Source organism: Oryzias latipes, chromosome 5, assembly GCF_002234675.1.
Source record: "Oryzias latipes chromosome 5, ASM223467v1".
Taxonomy (NCBI): Eukaryota; Metazoa; Chordata; class Actinopteri; order Beloniformes; family Adrianichthyidae; genus Oryzias; species Oryzias latipes.
Genome location: NC_019863.2, coordinates 1,303,689 through 1,322,180, shown reverse-complemented (window position 1 = coordinate 1,322,180; position 18,492 = coordinate 1,303,689). Strand labels below are relative to the sequence as shown.

The window sequence follows — 18,492 nt, the reverse complement described above, 5'->3', positions numbered from 1 at the left end:
CTCACACTTTGCCACAAAATGGCCACCAAGCATTAGGTCATGTGACCATCCAGAATAATTTCAAAACTTCTGTTAGATGTCCCAGTAACCTGTGCTAAAGTTTTTCAATAAAAGAATTTCTGCCCTGTTCAGCAACTCTGATCTGGTCAGAAAAAGCTCTAATCCAACATTTGACACCAGAAATGGATGTAGCAGGAACATCATCTGCTCCTCCAGAGCTCTGCTTTGACCTTCAGAAGCCACTGCTGAAGCTTCGTTTTCAAACTCCATCTTTTCAAAAGGCTCAGCACTATTTTTCTGACTGCACGTACAGAATGGCCAATGCTCTTAACCTTATGTGCTGCAGAACAGGCCCCTGTATCCTGTTAACTGCATTCTCCCTGAGAGCTAGAGGCAGCTTCTGCTCCATCTTTGGTAAAATTTCATTCAAATGAGCTGCAGAGAAGAAGCCTGAACTGGCTGGTCTCCATTAATGCTCATCAGCTGACAGTTTCTCTACATCTTCCTGCAGTGAATTTAAAGGAGTTCCTGACTCACTGATCCGTTTGGTTATTTTCCTCCTGAAAACTGGTGAAGGTGGACCTGAAAAAAATTTGATGTCAGAACGCTCAGCATTCGAGTCGGGGGGAATCAGACAAACCTCTGAATCCGGCAGCTTTGGGGGGCTGGGGAGGAGCAACTTGTCTTCTTTGCAAATGTTCAGTAAAAGTCTATGAAACCTTTAATAAATGGTTATTAAAGACATTTTGTTCCAGTGGAAATCCTTTCTACTTGAGTTTTCCATGAAGCTTTCCTCCGATGAAGCAGCGTCACAGACCATCAGGTCCTGCACAGCCTCACACCATATAAACACAACGTTCGGTTCCTCTTCCTGACCCCTTCAGTGATCCCTCTGCTCAAAAACTGGATCTGTCGGGTGTAGGCCCGCCGCCTGCCGCTAGGGGCGCCACCTGCGGCCATCAGGTGGCGGAGAGCCGGAAGTTGTGGCGTTTGTTTCCTGTGGAGCCTTCCGCCAGCTTATGGCACGCTTCATGTGTCGGTTATTCTTGCTTTCAGTCTTTTATCGTCGCCTCAGTCAGAGTTGAGCTGCACGTGACCACTCCGGAAGTCACCGGTTTCCATAAACAAAGGTCCGTCGGTTCACCCGCTGCTGCTGTCGCCCCCACCGGGCGGTTCTTCTTCCTGGCTAGCTTTAGGTGGATGACCCTCCAGTCCGTCTGCGCTCCTGGTCTTTAGGAGGTATTAGGAGGTCGGGTTTTGATGGCCAGCGAGGAGCAGCACCGACCCGCCGCGGAGCACGACTACGCGAACACGGCGGACGGTGACCGTGGCAGCCCGCCGGCGGCTGCGTTTGTGGCCGCCGGGATGGAGTACAGGGTTCCGGTGGAGGAAGGCTGTCCCGGAACGGACCCGGACTCCCGGGTGACGCCGCGACACCCCGCGCGGCCGGAGGACAGGAACTGCTCGTGCTGCCAGCTGCTGTTCGAGCGCCACGGACGCTCCTTCAACCGCAGGGCGGTGTACACCTTCACCACCCCGGACACCGTGCGGTGGGTGTTCCCCGAGTCCACGGTCACGGAGAAGTCCTTCCTGTGCGAAAGGTGCGCGCAGGTGATCCGCACCAAGGGGAGGCGGAAACAGAGCGGGAAGCGCAGCCTGTGGCTGAAGCCGCCCACGCCCAAGAAGGTGCGTGTCCGTCCGTACTGCCCCCACTGATGCCCCTAGCACGCGCATGCGCACACCGGATTCAAACAGCAGAACTTTGTTTGCATCACTGATCTAAATGGAGAAAAATAATTCCAGACAGTTTGAGCAGATTCTAGACAGGAACCAAGGATCATCTTTACCGTGGACTGATCTAAGATCCTCTGACACGAAATGTTCACACAAATGTGGAATTCATACACGGAACATTTGCCTCTACCACATGACTTCTTAAGTTTTATTTTTTTAGGTGGGTGGGGGGCTAGCTTTGAGGTCATTAAAATAATACTAACCCTAAAATTGCCCCCCCCAACCAGATATTTGTTCGTTGCTTCAAGGCAACTCTATGCGATGAGATGATCATCGTATTGTATTGATACCTCGTATTGTATTTGTATTTTACAGTACAACAAACATGAAGTAACTCACAGACAGCATATAAACTATGGAAACATTTCATGGAACATCAGAACAACAAAATATATCTACAAACGTGTATTTATACATTTATACATTTCTCATCGTCTTTACTCGCCGTGGAACCTGAGGAAGCAGACAGGTGTGAAACAAGTCCCTATTGCATTTCGTGCCCAAAAAAGGAAAATGCATTGGAGAGAAATAATTACATAATTGCTAAAGCACACACACATTTACTGTTCACACTGAACCCTAAGTTCATAGGTGTCCCTAAAGCTGATTCATGAATCCATTTCTCCACTTCCTGAGGGAATCTTCCTCACTGAAGGTTTCCTTCCATAAAATGTGTTTATATCCATTTCCTGTGATGGTGAGTATATCGTAAAGTAAAACAACTGTGAACATGTACATGCTTACAAACGCATATCTACACACATGCTAAGGCATTATGTTACCTGAAACACATCGACTAACTGCACAAAGTCAACGAATGAAAATGAACAGTTTTACTGAATATAAAACATTTTAAAGTAGAAAAACCTATCAAAAGTACTTCTTCACAACCAATTGACACATTTTAAAATTACATTTACATCAATATAAACATGTAATAAAGTGATCTTGGTCTTCTTAGTAGCTAACTAGCAGGGTCATGTGGACCCAGACCCGGATGCAAAACTAATATGATGGGTGCCTCTATTTAAATGTTGCAGCTCTTGTTTTCGTTGCAACCAACACATCCTCACACCCAACTTGTCATACATGGACGTATTTTAGGGGCTCCCTCTGTCTTTTTGACGTTTTGGGGGTCCCCAACTCATCATTTTTCAATGTGCTGCCTGTTCCCATTACATCAGGGGTCCCAAACCCTCGGGCCTCGAACCAGTGCCAGTCAGAAAGCCTCCTGGTACCAAGCCGCAGACAGGAAAAATGCATACACTAACTTTGTTGCTTTCCGCTTTTTTATTTTCTGATTCAGAAGGAAGTTTTATTTTGGAAAACTACTTGATTCTGTTGACCACATTCGCTTGTCTTGCTGCGTCGCGTGACATAAAGCGGCTGCTCGCTCTGAGCGCTAGCTAGGTTATCTGAAAGCTCACCACCCTTCCTATCTTTCACTGTGGTGTCAAGAACCCACATTGAGAAAACTTTGCGAGGAATGAATTCATCCACTTGCTCTTTGGATCCCCTTCTGACGGCTCTTGCCAAGTCTGTTTTGCCTACTGTGAGCCCAACTATCACTGAGCTTGTAAATATCTCACTGCGTACTGGCTACATCCCAACCCTCCTTAAAAACCGCTGTCATCCGTCCTGCTCCCAACAAGCCCTTGCTGGACGCAGAAGTGCTTGCCAATTACAGGCCTATTTCCAATATCCCTTTTCTGTTAAAGGTACTGGAGAAGATAGTCGCTTCACAGCTGCAAAACAACCATTTTGAAAAGTTCCAGTCCGGTTTTCGATCAGCCCATAGCACGGAAACTGCTCTACTTAGGGTGACGAATGATCTGCTGATGGCAGCTGATTCAGGATCACCATCTCTGCTTGTTCTTCTGGACCTAACAGCAGCTTTTGATACAGTGGACCACATTGTCCTTCTGCATTGCCTCCAAAAACTCTCTAGGACTGCCAGCAGATGTGCTGCAGTGGTTCCGATCATATCTGACTGATAGAACTGAATACGTGCTCATGGGAGGATGCAAGTGCAGACCGCTCCATGTGACATGTGGTGTCCCGCAGGGGTCAGTTCTCTGCCCTATTCTCTTCATACATTACATGCTTCCCCTTGGACGTGTCATCAGTAAACATGGGTTGTCCTTTCATTGTTATGCTGATGACACACGGATCTATAAAAAAAACGCTCCAAACTCCACTGCAGCTCCATCCCATCTCACCGGATGGCCTTGAGGAGATTAAGGGATGGATGAACAGCAATTTCCTACAGCTAAATAGCAGCAAAACCGAGGCACTACTTGTTGGTACCCCTTGCAGATTAATTCCTCCTCAATATCCTAGTTCACATTCCACAGTCAGGTCATCACTGTCTCCTCCTCAAGCACCAACCTAGATGTACAGTTTGACCCTCAGTTAAACTTCAACAACCACTTAAATGATCTATACAAGACCTCATTCCACCACCTACGAAACATCTCCAAACTCCGGCCTCTTCTATCACTTCCCGACGCAGAAACACTTGTCCACGCCTGTATCTCCTCAAGGCTGGACTACTGCAACTCCCTTTTTTGGCATTCCAAACAAAAATATTTAAAAAACTTCAGTACATCCAAAACAGTGAAGCCAGAATAAAGCGGTCAGGAAGTCTGAGCACATCACCCCCATCCTGAAATCGCTCCACTGGCTCCCTGTTTCATCCCGGATTGAATATAAACTTCTCATCATCACCTACAGATGCATGGTTGGTCAGGCACCACCATGCCTCCAGGAACTCCTCATTCCCCAGAACCAGAGCCGTACCCTACATCAGGCAGTTTCCTTGTTCAGGAAGTTGACTCAGCGGCGGATCAGCCCGTTGTGTCGATGCTTGTGACATCATCAAACAGCTGACTGCTGGTGTGAGATGAGGGAAACTAGCGTTAATACTGACGTAGTCCTCGTCTTTTCTTTGACAAAGTAGTCAATCAAATATAATTGATCAGATTGGAGTTGTTTTGTTTTTTAGAAGGGATAAATGGCCAACTAGATGACATTCAGTTATGTAGCCTAATGTAAAATCCTAGTGAAACTTAAAAGTCAAAAAACGCAACCAATTTGGCTGTCCAGAAGACCCATAAGTTCTGGTCAGGTGTTGCTGCATCCGTCATTACCTGATGAAATATGTAGAATAACTAATTATTGGTTAGATCAGGGATGGTAACTCCAGACCGCATTCTTGGATGTTTTCCAGCATACCCTGCTCTGGCATGTTCTAATTGGCTGGACACACATGAACCTGGTAATCAGCCATGAGTAGGGCAAGAATATCTGGAAATCACGCAGACCTTGCGGCTCTCAACACCTGGAGTCTCTTTAGGAAAACAAGAAGACGCACCTGTGGCGCTGACTGCGCTTTCCTTTCCCCTTTTCAGGCTGCCAGCACCTTCGTTGGTTACCCCGGCAACAGTGTCTAGTGCATTTGTCACATTTGTCACACATGATGGCTGTTGCCATGGTGCAAATGTTCTCCACTTGACATCTTGTTTGCAATAAAAAGTGTTTCAATTTTAATAGCTGTAGGATCGCTCAGAATATCCGTTTTTGACAAACCCGACCCCTTCAAGATTCCAGTGAGCTGCTCAACACGTAGACCCAACAGCTCGAAACAGTGGCCGGTGGACAATTCTGCATACCCATAAAAATGCTGATGTGTCAAATACTTCTCCCCCCACTATAGCTGTGCATCACTGAGCAGTCTGGCTGCACTACAGGCATCACACCTCCTTTACTGGGGTCCAGACTCATGCAGGGGGGGCTTTGCTGACCTTTTCTCTTTCTGCAGACCAAGGACAAGCAGGCGGCTGGCTGCAGGATGGGCAAGAAGAGCACAGCGGCCCTGCTGGTCAGCAAGGCCAGCTACAAGGCCGCTCTCCAGGTGCTTTGGTCAGCCAAAGGCGCCCGCAAACCCATGTTAGACTTCTTCAGTAAGCAGCTCAAGATGGAGGTGAGAGTGGGGCTGAATGAAGGATCTTTACAGAGCCTATATCATGCTGTGCTTCAGCCTTTCAGAGCAAACTGTATCCACATATATGATATTACCTTTGGCACACTAAAGAACGTTTTTTTTTTTTTTTACTAAATATGAGCTATTTTTGCAGTTCATCTTCTTACTCTGAAGTAAAACAACTTGATCTCTGAGGCCCCGCCTCTCGCTCTCTGAGGGTGACGTCAGCCTAGAGTCGGCCTCGGCAGCGTTTCTCCCACGAAGACAAACATCTGAACTTTTGCAAAGATGGACGTTCACACTGTGCATAGAAAAGGAAAGCGTTTAGCCAATCACCGCTAGCTCCACAGAAAAAGTGTGTGTGTGTGTGTGTGTGGTCCTCACTTTGTGATGTCACAATGTGAGGACCAGCTGGTTTTCATGAATTAACCCTTGTGTTATCCTAGTCACTTTAACATTGGGAGTTGGGTCTTCTAGACCCACTAGACAGTGCTCTGAACCTTTTTTCTTCAATGATTTGTGATCTTCACTAGTGTCCATGGATTACATGAAATCTTTCCACCTTTATCCACCTTTGTCATGGTAGGGAGAACACCTCAATGGAAGGGGGGGGTCATCTATGATAGCACAAGGGTTAAGAGGGGCTGCTGGTCAGAGGGCATTTTTAGAGTATTTTTAAATACCGCTGTGGGGTTGTTTTTAGTGAGAAATGAACCTAACAAAAGCTCCAAAAGTTGATATAGCATGATACAGGCCCTTTATCCTTTAAGGCTCTGCAGCTGTTGGGTTTCTCGTTGCATGCCGCTGCAGATGAAGGAGCTGTCTCGGAAGGCAGACAGCCCCTTCCACCTGAAGGTGTCGGGCAGGAAGCCACTGTCCACCTTCCCCTGGCGGCGGTGTGCAAACTGGGCCCAGGAGACCGCTCCGCTGGTGGGAACCTGCCTGCGTTCCATGTTCCCCGATGTTAACGCCATCCTCAAAACCAGTCGGTAAGTCAGTGGCTGAAGGTCGGGTGGTCTCTGGGGGCGTTGGGCGTGCTGAGCCTCCTCTGTTTGACGTACAGTCAGCTGTCGGAGCAGCAGGCTGTGTCGCTGCTGGAGCGCCGCACCGTGGTGGCACTGTCCATCCCACTTTTCACCAGAAACAACTGGAGGAACAAGTTCTTGCAAGCTGCCCTGGGGGCGGAGCTACACCTGCAGGGCTGTTCTGGCTCCGCCCTCGACACCCTCAACACCATGGGCTTGTGTCAGAACAAAGACACCGTCAAGTTACTGCTGCAGCGGCTGGGAAGCAGCAAAGATGCGGTGAGTGAGACGTTTATCCGGTTTGCCCTTGTTTGAATTAAAGATCCTGTGCTGACAATCAGTGACGGGAAAGGCTCTGTCTGCAGAGCTAAAGGGGAGGAGCAAGGAGAATTCTGAGAACATTTTCCCAGAAACAGTCTGATTCACAGCTGTTGTGGACACAATCAGAGTATTAATATCATTTTCCATGATCTCTTGAGCCTTGTTGTCTCTTTTTGCTCATTTTAGATGAAGTATCTCTGTGTTTGAAGCAGTTCAGGACAGAGACACAGATCACCTGAGTTACCAGGTGTGACAGTCTAACAGAAACCCAAAAGATCTGGAAAAAATGGAGTTGTTTTGAAATCGTCTGACATTTGGTGACAGGTCTGGAAAAAAGGGATGAAACCGCACGTCCTGTTTGAGCCGTCAGCCTCTGATTGACTGAAGTGACGTGTTTCAGGTGGGCCGACTGCTGCGTCTGGAGGTCATTTTGAATGTGCTCTCTTATGGAAAAGCCCCTGCAGACCCTTCCCAAAAAATAGGATTTTACTAGGGAAATGTATTCATTTCCATACTTCGATAAAAAAATGTAACTGTCAGAATATTGATTCAGGGCCCTCTGTTTAATTGATCTCAACTATTTTATTTTTTACATATATTGAGGTTTCGGCTTATAAAACCCACAAAACCAGGATTTCAGAAAACTGGAGAAATCAGTTTACTTCTCAGTTTTTGCAAAAATATAAAGACAGAGTCTGATCATATCAAATCAATCAAAAAAATATTTCTATCTTCAATGCTTCAATGGTCTGGTCCAGGTCAGAAGGGTCCTGGTCCTGCTGGAAGATGAAATCTGCATCTCCATCCAGATCCTCAGCAGAAGGAATCCTGAAGTTTTCTAGAACTTTCTGTTAGTCGGTTGCAGTGATTCAGGATTGAAGGAGTTTACCAACACCAGTGCTGGAAATCCTGACTGGCTGGATGGAGATTTCACTCTGGACCTCCAGCAGCTTGGGTTCTGCTCCTCACCAGTCTTCCTCCAAACCTTTGGACCTTGATTCCCAGAAGAAAGACAGGACCTTGGACCACTGGCCAACGGTCCAGTCCTTCTTCTCCTTGGTCCAGTTGAGACGTTTCCTCCAGTGGTCCGGGCTCAGAAGTGGTTCGACCCGGTTGTAGATGTAGCCTGTCTCCTGAATGTGTCTGAATGTTGTGTTTATTGAAGCTGTTCCTCCACTTCATTCCACTCCAATTTGGGCAGATTTCTCCAGTGTTTTCTCATACTTTGTAATTATGAATATAGACTTTTTCATGATCTTTTTTTTTTGTGGAAACTGTATATTTTGGTATTTAAGGTTGGAGCCGTGGTCAGTGCTTCCCATCAGGTTCTGCTTGCCGACATCTCCGTGCCTAGGTGGTCTTCTAAAACCTGTACTCAGTGGTGCGGCTCTAATCGTGTTGAAAATGTGTGATGTTAGGGAAGGCGTTTGCAGCAGAAAACATCTGAACTTTTCTGCGTGAATTTTAGGATTTGACACTGAATCTTTAGATGTCTGGGTTTTTTTTTTTGACATTGTCTGTCGTTTCGTCCCCATGGGGTCAGCGCCACACCTTCTAATCCTTGTCATGTCATCCACAGCTGGATGAGGAACACGAGCAAAGGAGAGAACAGATGGAAGAAGTTTCAACTGATGACAAGGATGACAAAGAGGAAGAGGAAATGGTGATGACCGTAGAGGAGGAAGTGGAACAGGAAGAAGTGCAGGATGAGATTTGGGAGGAAGATGATGAATCAGCAGTCAAGGTGAACGAAGCTAAGAAGAGGCGCAAGAAAGCAAAGAGGAAGGTTAGAGGAAGACGAAAGCAAAGGGAGGAATCTGAGGGGGAAGAAGGGTCAGAGCAGAAAAAGAGGAAGGTGGTGGTGGTGAGGCTCGGCCTCCTAAAGGGGCACTCTGAGGTGGGAAGATCTGACCTATCAGCTCCTTAGGATGCCTCATGCTCCGCCCACAACTCGAGGCCCACCTCCATGACATCTTACAAGGTGCTTTTGAAGAAGACTGGTGGTAGCTGGGCTGAAACCCCCTCCCTCCTCTGCACACGCTGATCACATGACTGCCTCCAGCTAGCAGCTTTCTGAAACTCACCGCCTGTCCTTCCAGTGATTCCGTTGCAAAAGTCTCGCTGCTTTAACCCTTGTGCTATCTTAGATGACCCCCCCCCCCCCCTCCTTACATTGAGGTGTTCTCCCTACCATGACAAAGGTGGATAAAGGTGGAAAGATTTCATGTAATCCATGGACACCAGTGAAGATCACAAATCATTGAAGAAAAAAGGTTCAGAGCACTGTCTAGTGGGTCTAGATGACCCAACTCCCAACGTTAAAGTGCCTAGGATAGCACAAGGGTTACAAATCTGCACACGATTGCTGAAGAGGAGGCCAAACATTTGAGAACGTTCAGAGGAAGATGACGAGCACGGTGAGGTCCTGTCCAATCAAAACACTGGATCTAAAGCAGCTTCATGAAGTCAAAGCTTTCAGGGCTTCTGTGTTTGCAGGCTAGTCTGATGTGTCTGTTACCTGAACGCTTCTTCACCTCAGATCTGTAACAGCAATCTGTCCTTCATAGCTGGATGAGATTCCAGCTTCTGCCTGGATGTCTACAGATCAGCAGAAAGCCCTGTCAAACCGTTTCTAATACTCAACATGCTGTGATGAACTTCCTTCACCAGAGTTTGATAAACATGGTAGCTGCAGGCAGGTTGAGTTTCTGAGTGTTTTTAAGCACAGTAGAAGAAAGGATCTGTATGAGTAAAGTGCCTTTCTGCTGGGATGAACCCAAAGGGGATGACCTAACCACACCGCAGCAGCTCCAGAGTTCTCACTCAGTGCAGCCTCAGCACCACTCCCACCATCAGAGCACTGAAAAACAAAGCTGCTTCAATCTCTGAAAAGGTTTATTTCCCATTTCTGGCAATAAAAAGTTCTTTACATCATTTGATTGGTTCATTCCATTTATTCCAAGAGAAAGCTCCAGAAAAGGATGTAAGGAGTTAATTTTAGAACTGCAAATACCCACAATAAATATCCCCCCCACACCTGTTTCAGCTGCAGAAATCTTTGAGGAATGAAGGTTTCCTGGACCAACATCCAGACTCTTCCTAGAGGAGCATTTCCTGGGGAGGGGTCACCTTAGATGTTCAGGGTTTTCTTAACAGAGAAGATGATGTCTTTGACCTGAGGAAGACTGTGTTCCTCCAGGGTCTTAGCATACGGCATGGGGATGTCAACACCCGTTACCCTGGTAACCGGAGCATCCAGATAGTTAAAGGCAGGACCTAACAGAAGAGAGAAGAGGAGTTTAGAGCAGCAGAGCTTCAGGTGGAGATGACCAGCATCTAGTCATGACGGAGCTCCTGTGGTTCTATTGAATGTGGAAGGCCGATGACTCCAAACGAGTTCATCTGATCTGAGTTGTAACAGAAGTAACCGGAGAACCTGGACTCCAGGAATGAAGGTTAGGACCAGATTTTGGTTTTGATTGAAGAATTTTACCAGGGGGCCTTCAGTAAAGTAGTTCTAATTAGAAAGTATGCGGAAGGCCAAGCTCAGCCAGGATTTCTGGGGAAAAGCTCTAAAGGGTCAACCTTTGGAAGTGGAGAACATCCCACTTTTGTTCTTGCAGGGTGAGGTTTCTTTTAGAGGGGTGGGGGCTGTTTGTGCGTCAGTCACCTTCCATGACCCTGGCGCAGATCTCAGCTCCAACTCCAAACTGAGGCCAGCCGCCCTCCACCGTCACCAGGTGGTTGGTCTTCATCACGCTGGCCTCAATGCTCTCCACGTCCATGGGGCGGATGGTCCGCAGGTTGATCACCTGAAACCCACAGAGAGAGGAGGGTAAGGGTTCGGTGACGCCAACCTGTTGGCTCTGAAGTGCCCTCCTCTACCTCACACTCGATTCCTTCCTTTGCGAGCACAGCGGCGGCGTCGAGGCAGTGGCCGACGTAGCGCGAGTGAGACACCAGGGTGACATGACTCCCTGCAGAGCAGCAGAGTTCACACAGAGCAAAACGTTGGAAGCAGACATGAAACCCAGAATAACAACCGCTACAGTGGGTGAGGGGCAGGCTGCTTTGATGGTTGTCATGCAGCCAAAGCCAGGTTCAGCTGGAAGGCCTGTTGGATTGTTGGGCTGGGGGGCACAAACTAACTTCAGCTTTCTCTGGCCAAACAGACCAGCTAAGGATGTATGTAGGACCTGATCCCCTACATCGTGGAGCCTGGTTCAAACGTAAAGCTTCACAACAGGAGCCAGAAAATAAACCCAAAAACATCTGGGTTTTAGGAGGAGCACCCCAAGGTGTCCTTCACCCTCCAACATTCTCCCATGTGCAGCCAAAGCTCAGGAGGGCTGCATGCGTCATACCGTCTGAGCTGTGGTCATTTTTAATCTGATGAATAACTGTGTGGGTAGGAAATCTACACACAACCCCACAGAGGACGAGTCAGGACAGATTTGGGTTTTCTGCAGAAACATGGGTTCTGTTTCAGCTGCTTTGACATTCCCCCCCACTGACCTTGTCTTTCAACCTTGGCCTCGCCGATGGGAATGGTGAAGTCTTTGGACTGCGACTCCTCCGTCATCTCGAAGGAAACCCCGTACATTAGCTCGTTCTCCAAAAACACAACTGCAGCAAAAACACAAGTACCGGGGTCATCTCCAACGCCGCTGACAGTAGAAGAGTCTCCTGACCTGAGGTTCTTTAAAGACCCACTCCACAGAAAACTGTGTTATTAGTGTTTTTAACACCTTCATGTAGCATTTCTCTCATGATGGAGGACATACTTGTATTTCTTAATTCAAATCGTTGTGAATCAGGAGCAGATGAAAGAAATGCTGTTTGAAAAAGCTTGTAGTTACATACAAACTACAATCAGTGAGCGATGAGCTTCCTTCCTTCCTGAATTGTGATCTATATTCTCCAATCTATTGAGCATTGATGAACACTGGTTTACTCGATTTTGCAATTAAAAATTTAGACAGCACTACAAAATGGCATATGCACTATTTAGTGAACTATTTAGTGAGTATTGCAGGAATTCTGACACAGGTTTTTTGAGTTTGGCTAAAGAAAAAAACAAATCCTAATTAAAGGACGACTGGGGACACTTTGGAAATGGATCAAAAGATGACCGGAGTGGGACTTGAAAGGTGAAACGGACTAAACTGGAGAAAAATGTTCAGTCTGGCCTTAAAGCAGACTGCTGATGTGCTGCTGCTGCTGCTGCTTGAAGCTGTGACAGCGGCTCACCAGGGTTGTCATCTCTGATGGCTGATTTCAGGAGACCTCTAGCATCTTCAGAGTTCCATGGACTGACAACCTTCAGACCCGGACAGTGAGCGTACCTGCAGATAAACACACCGACACTCAGGCACGAGGATTTGAGCCCCCTGATGGCAGAAATGATCAGGATGCAAAGATATTCCTACAAGAAGGCAGAGAAACTCACCAGGCAGCAAAGCACTGCGAGTGCTGTGCCGCCACGCCGGCTGAGGCCCCGTTGGGTCCTCTGAAGACGATGGGGACTGGCTGCTGCCCGGCTGACATGTAGTAGGTCTTTGCCGCAGAGTTGATCACCTGATCGATGGCTTGCATGGAGAAGTTAAAGGTCATGAACTCACAAATGGGTCTCAGACCGGCCTAAGGAGATCAGACACAGACACCAGGCTTAGCTGCAGGAGGAGGGTTGTAATGGTCTGGCTCATTTTATCTCAATGATCTTCCTTTAAAGCATGAGCGGACGCTGAGGTCCTCTGACTGCAGGAGAACCTCAGGCATCATTTAGGAAGAAGCTCAAGACACAGCTTCAGATACTCTTACCTGATTATTTATTCCAATTTTATTATTTTAAGTATTTGATCTAATTTTCTGATGTATTCAAACACGTTTGATGTCTTTGAACTGTTTTTCCCCTGTGGGGCTGCCAGCCTGGTCTGTGGTTGTTGCCGTGGTGATCACCCTCACAGCCTCACAGCTGTGGAGTGGAAACCGACCTGGGTGGGCGTTGTGGCGATGGCTGAGCCAGCAACTGGCACGATTCCCCAAATACTGTTTCCTTACAATCAAAGTTTCCTTCATAATTACAGCCATGCGTGTTTTCATTGTGTGTGGGGTCATGGTGTGTGTGTGTCAGTGGAGGGAGGGAGGGAGGGAGGGGGCATTCTCATGTAAAGCATGAGAATGCCTTTTTATAAATACATTTGCTATTGATTTGATGATAAACAGTGAGCCAAAAGTTTCCGTGTGAATAATGAATTAAATCAGGACAAGAACACCTGAGTCCAGAGCTGCAGGATATGAGGAAAACTCACAATTTGCGATAGTAGTGATCAATACATGAATATATAGCAAAACTATCAAAAATATCATTTCCATTTCACTGCAACAGTTGAATTAAACTAAGAGTCAACATAACTTGACTCCCCAAATGACCCTCGTCTACAAAGGAGGCAAGCATCTACCATTATATAAAGGCCTCCATCTGACTAGTAAATGGATTTGGATTTGTTTAATACTTCAAGCTGCCATAAAACTGTTTTAGCACATTTAAAGGAACCATTTATTGCAACTTTCACAGACTTTTAAAATATGCATATTGCACAACTTGATATTGTACTAACAATAAATTTGTGATTTTTTGTGCAGGCCTACCAGAGACATAAATACTTTATATGTATATAGTGAAAAAGTTCATATTTCGAATCATTACACATAATTAAAGACTACTTTTCTTTTAAATGTTGATGACTTTGGCTCTCACCTGTGATTAATTCAAACCTAGCAAAGATTTCTGAGCCTTTAAATCGTGGCTCATCTACCTTAAAAAGAGCACCGGTTTGTGTTCTTTAATTGTGTCACTACATTTTTGGTCATCGTTACATCCGCAAAAATTCCTAAGGTTGCAGGTTTTGCAGGTTATTTGTGAGATGTTGTGGGTTTTCTAGAGCAACTCGTGGACTGTTTCGTCTGAATTTCAAGCAGAAACTCAGACCAGAAAGTCTCTTTGTTGTCGTGTTTGGAAGGTTTCCGTCTCAATCCAAATGCTCTTATATGTAGTTATTTAGTTATTGTAAGACTGGAATAACCAGGTACATGACATGGAGATGTTCTCGCTCACATTGTGTGCTCACAACACGTCCACACTGGGTCCAGGGAACGGTGGCACTGTGGTGGAGCGACCAGTGCATCAAAACTGCCCCAGGGCAATCACAAAAAACAAAGTTTGGGTTCCTTACTGGTTTTTGTAAAAACTAGAATTGATCAAAGTAAGTTTGAGATGAGGTCATTTTTCTGTGTTCCTGTTTGGTTTACTAGACCCACACTTAACTGACGAAAGATCAACGGCAGTCACAACCCAAACTCACCATGGCTGCTCCCACTGCGATGCCAGCGAAGCCCATCTGCAGCACACAGATACACAAGGTGTGAGGCGAGAACGCACACATGACACACTGACACCATCAGTACACTCACCTCTGAGATAGGCGTGTCAATGATGCGTTTGTCTCCATACTTCTTCCACAAGCCTCTGCTAACCTGACACACACACACACACAGAAGAACATCAGACGCTCACCGTTTCAGCCTTGTGTTTTCCGTATGAGCACAGCATCCAGACTTTCATCTTTAGGAGTCTCCCGCCCAGCAGAAACGGAAACTGAGCTCCAAAAGCTTCGCTCAGCTGACAACCGTCTGCACCGCTCAGACAGTGTGATACGAAACTTTTTATCTGCAGCGTCTTACAGTATTACTTCCAAAGGACTTTCAGTTCCAAACCAGAACACAAAAGGATCACATGTGAAAGCAAATGTCAGGAGCTGGATTTCTAGGATTCACATTGAAAACAACAGATAATATCACACGTTGCTAAACATTTTTTCAAGCTTGTTTAGGAATCGCTGATATATTTTGTATTATCAGAGGTTTGGTAGAGTCCCCAAAAAGTGTACGCTAGTAAGAAAAGCACTGCAGTATATTTTGACTAAAGTAAAATTGGAAGTACCATCCCCATCCAAAAACGTATTTTAATAGGAGTAAAGAGAGATATTTGAGTACTGAGGAACAGCGGATTTTTTGAAATGAATGTCAGACAGTAAAGACATGACATTATGGACAAATTCTAAAGGAATAACATCATAAAAATAAATAAATTTACAAAAAAGCTACTTACAAAATAATGCTTTCCTAAGTCAGCATTTTTTAAGAGATGACCAAAACAGCTGAAATTTTTCTATTCTGAGGGAGGTTTTATTTTGGAAAGCTACCGGATTCTGTTCACCACATCCGTCCGTCTTGATGGATCACGTGACTTTGACCAGCTTTATCAAAAAAGATCAATAGTTCTGATAGTTATTTCTTCCTAGGTAATATTTGCAATTTTTTTTTACTCTACTATTGAGCTACTTCCCAAACGTGCTCTGTTTAGGTGTTAAATGATAAAAGAAGGGGAATAAAATAAAAATGGGGACAGCCTGGATCTGTTCATTACATGTTTCACAAAAGTATCGGATCAGGACTTGGCATCTACAGACTTCAGATCAAATGACTCATAATTGGATTGGGGCCAAAATACCCTGATTGGAACATCCCTGATCTCTTCTTTTCCGGGACCTGAATACGCCTCCAGCGCTCGACTGATCTTTGTGTGATCCGTGAAACCGCCCACCTTGTAAGCACCATCGTACTGGGCGACCTCCTCTCCCATCAGGAACACCCGCTCGTCCCGCTCCAGCTCCTCATCCATGGCCTGGTTCAGGGCATCGCGGACTGTGACCTGACAGAACCAGCAGAAGAGCATGAGGGAACACGCGTGTGGCAGCGGAACCCCACCTCCCTACACTGAAACACACACATGTAGAAGGGGGAACAGCTTCTCCTGCTTTGGAATAGAGTCATGAAACCGTGAATGGAATTAAACTCCCAACACCGGGAAAGAGTCACGGACTGCATGGAATAAGTGGGGAGGAAGTAGTCTGGACTAAATTAGATCATACGATCAGATCAGATCATAATCATTACTAGAATTAAAAAAACAACAACAACAGGACAGCAGTGAAAGTCCCAGCAGAACCAGTTGGGACAAGTTCACGACCAGGGGGGTATTCCAGGAAGCATGTTTAAACTAGCCTGACTTTAACCCTGAACTCTGGCTGAAATCCACCTGAACTTGCTTACTCTGGGTATGTCGGTTCCAAAAGACCGGATATGAGTTGGCGTAATTACGCTCGACTTGGTAACCCTGGAGAGAGCGTTATACTTCAGTGAGACGGAGTCTGAGATTTTAATGACGGCGTATGAAGATTATACGTCCATCAAAAAAGGAATACGGCTGCATCAACAGCAAAAGAAAGAGTTTCTGCTTGGAGAAAAGAACGGACAAAGAGAACGTACGAGTTTCTGATCTAATTTCTATTTTCATTATGACGCATATGTGAAACATATATATATATAACTTATCCAACTTAAATTGATTCAATTGATAACAAGTAATTGAGTTAAATTTATTCAACCTAATTTCTTACGTCAATCCAACTCAATAATTGTTTATACAACTCAAATTTACATATTTATCAAACTAAATGTCATTTTACTCCAATTCAATTAAATTTTTTTCCATCTTGAATTATTGTACTTCTTGAACTCTCATATGTCTAAATTTGTGCCTGCAGATATTCTCATTTTTATAACATTAAAATGAATGAAACAAAACAGTTTTGACTCATCTAACCATATTCCTTGTCTCTGAGTTTATCGTCAAACCACTAACCAGTAGTGGTGCTATATAAACTCATCATCCTCTTCCTCCCTCTCACTCATGGTGCAGAAAGAATTAAACATAACAGGACAAAATAACTCGGCAAAACGCAGTAAACAGCAACAACTAAACACAATTTTTCAGAAACCCACACTTTAACCCAAATCCGTCCAGACAGGCAAAGGGAATGGTATCCCACAACCCCTTGCGGTGCCAATCTAACAGCAGCACCAAAGTTACACCTACTTAATTGAATTAATTTGAATGAAAGTAAAATAACTGTCTGGAAACTACGTGTTATTTTTAAACTGACTTAACTAAAACGAATTTGCTTCTTAACTGAAGCAAATAATTAAGTTAGATCAAAGTAAAAAAGTTTATCTTTCCAACATCCATATGTGGTCTTATCACCCTCTCATGGTGGAAAAAGTATTATCTGAGCTTTTTCATCCACTAAATCATCTTCAAATGGACACGCCATTCTGCTTCACCTCTCTGAAAACAAACTAACCTTCAACTAAACCTGCTCCAGACCAGGTTATGTTCAGAGCATGAGTTGCCATGGTAACTTGACCTACTCTGAAACATACCTCCATTTCTGGAACCGAAAACTGAGGTTATCAATTTCCTTAGCCTAAACTTACCCTGGGAGCTAGCATAACCTGCTTTCTGGAATACCCCAAAGCATAGCCATGAAACGGGAACAACAACAACAACAACACAAACGTCTGAACGAAACACACTAGTTAGCTAACGTCATCCAGGTTACATAGCAGTTCGTGTACATTTCTCTCGTTTGAAGCTAAGCCCAGAGGAAGACATCGGAAACTGAACACCAGAAATTATAAGAGCAGTCAGAAAACACGCAATTAACTGAAAAACAAACAGCCGACAGCCTGTTTTTCTCCAAACCAATGGTCCGGTGACTGTTAGCCTGTTAGCCGCTAACGCTGACCTGCACAGCGGCGGATCCGCTCCCGTGAAACCTGCGCCGCCCCAGAACCAGGACGACGTTCTGAAAAACAAACGACAGTCTGTCAGGAAAAAACAGCTGTTTACTGGGGGAGAAATTACGGTTAAAAACATCTACATATATATGAATGTATGCACCTTTCCTGACCGCAGGAAGGATCTCAGGGACGACGCCATATTTTCTCTGTCCTCTACTGGAGAGTAGGAGGAGATTCCTATGACGTCACAGGGGTCAGCAAATCAAAGCTCCACATAGAAACGCGTCGAAAACGAGTCACAAAAGAAAGCAAATCAGCGCGCTGAAGAGGAAAAGAAGGCGGGAACTTTCACCCGCGTGAAGCACTGACTCTATCAGAGTCTATCTCAAGTGCAAACCATTCAACAAATCACTCGATACAAAAACATTTTTAAGATCACAACAACAATTAAAAAAAAAACAAATTTTAAAAAGCAGCATTACATTTTAGAAAACAAAACAAAATTTCAGAAACCAAAACTTGAAAAACAAAAATGACAAAAAAAAAACATTTCAGAAAACAAAATTAATTTCCAGGAAAAAAAGAAATATAAAAAAATGAAAACATTTCAGAAAAAAAAAATTCCAGAAAAAAATGAAATATTAAAAAATGAAAAACATTTCAGAA

At 45.1% G+C, this 18,492-nt stretch overlaps 2 protein-coding genes across 2 annotated transcripts; one reads left to right on the top strand and one right to left on the bottom strand.

Moving 5' to 3' along the window:
* Positions 1-679: 679 nt before the first annotated feature.
* On the top strand, positions 680-10,056 carry LOC101163393. The gene is made up of 5 exons (XM_004086153.4): positions 680-1,686; positions 5,615-5,776; positions 6,587-6,765; positions 6,840-7,080; positions 8,702-10,056. The coding sequence occupies exons 1-5, from the start codon at positions 1,261-1,263 to the stop codon at positions 9,047-9,049; spliced, it is 1,356 nt and encodes a 451-aa protein (XP_004086201.1). The 5' UTR covers positions 680-1,260; the 3' UTR covers positions 9,050-10,056.
* On the bottom strand, positions 10,057-18,113 carry pdhb (pyruvate dehydrogenase E1 beta subunit). The gene is made up of 11 exons (XM_004086154.4): positions 17,987-18,113; positions 17,832-17,891; positions 15,788-15,895; positions 14,596-14,658; positions 14,487-14,522; positions 12,572-12,762; positions 12,373-12,467; positions 11,638-11,748; positions 11,008-11,099; positions 10,793-10,934; positions 10,057-10,398 (listed from the first exon to the last, which is right to left on the bottom strand). Exons 1-11 carry the CDS (start codon positions 18,023-18,025, stop codon positions 10,253-10,255), a joined length of 1,083 nt encoding a protein of 360 aa, XP_004086202.4. The 5' UTR covers positions 18,026-18,113; the 3' UTR covers positions 10,057-10,252.
* Positions 18,114-18,492: the final 379 nt, after the last annotated feature.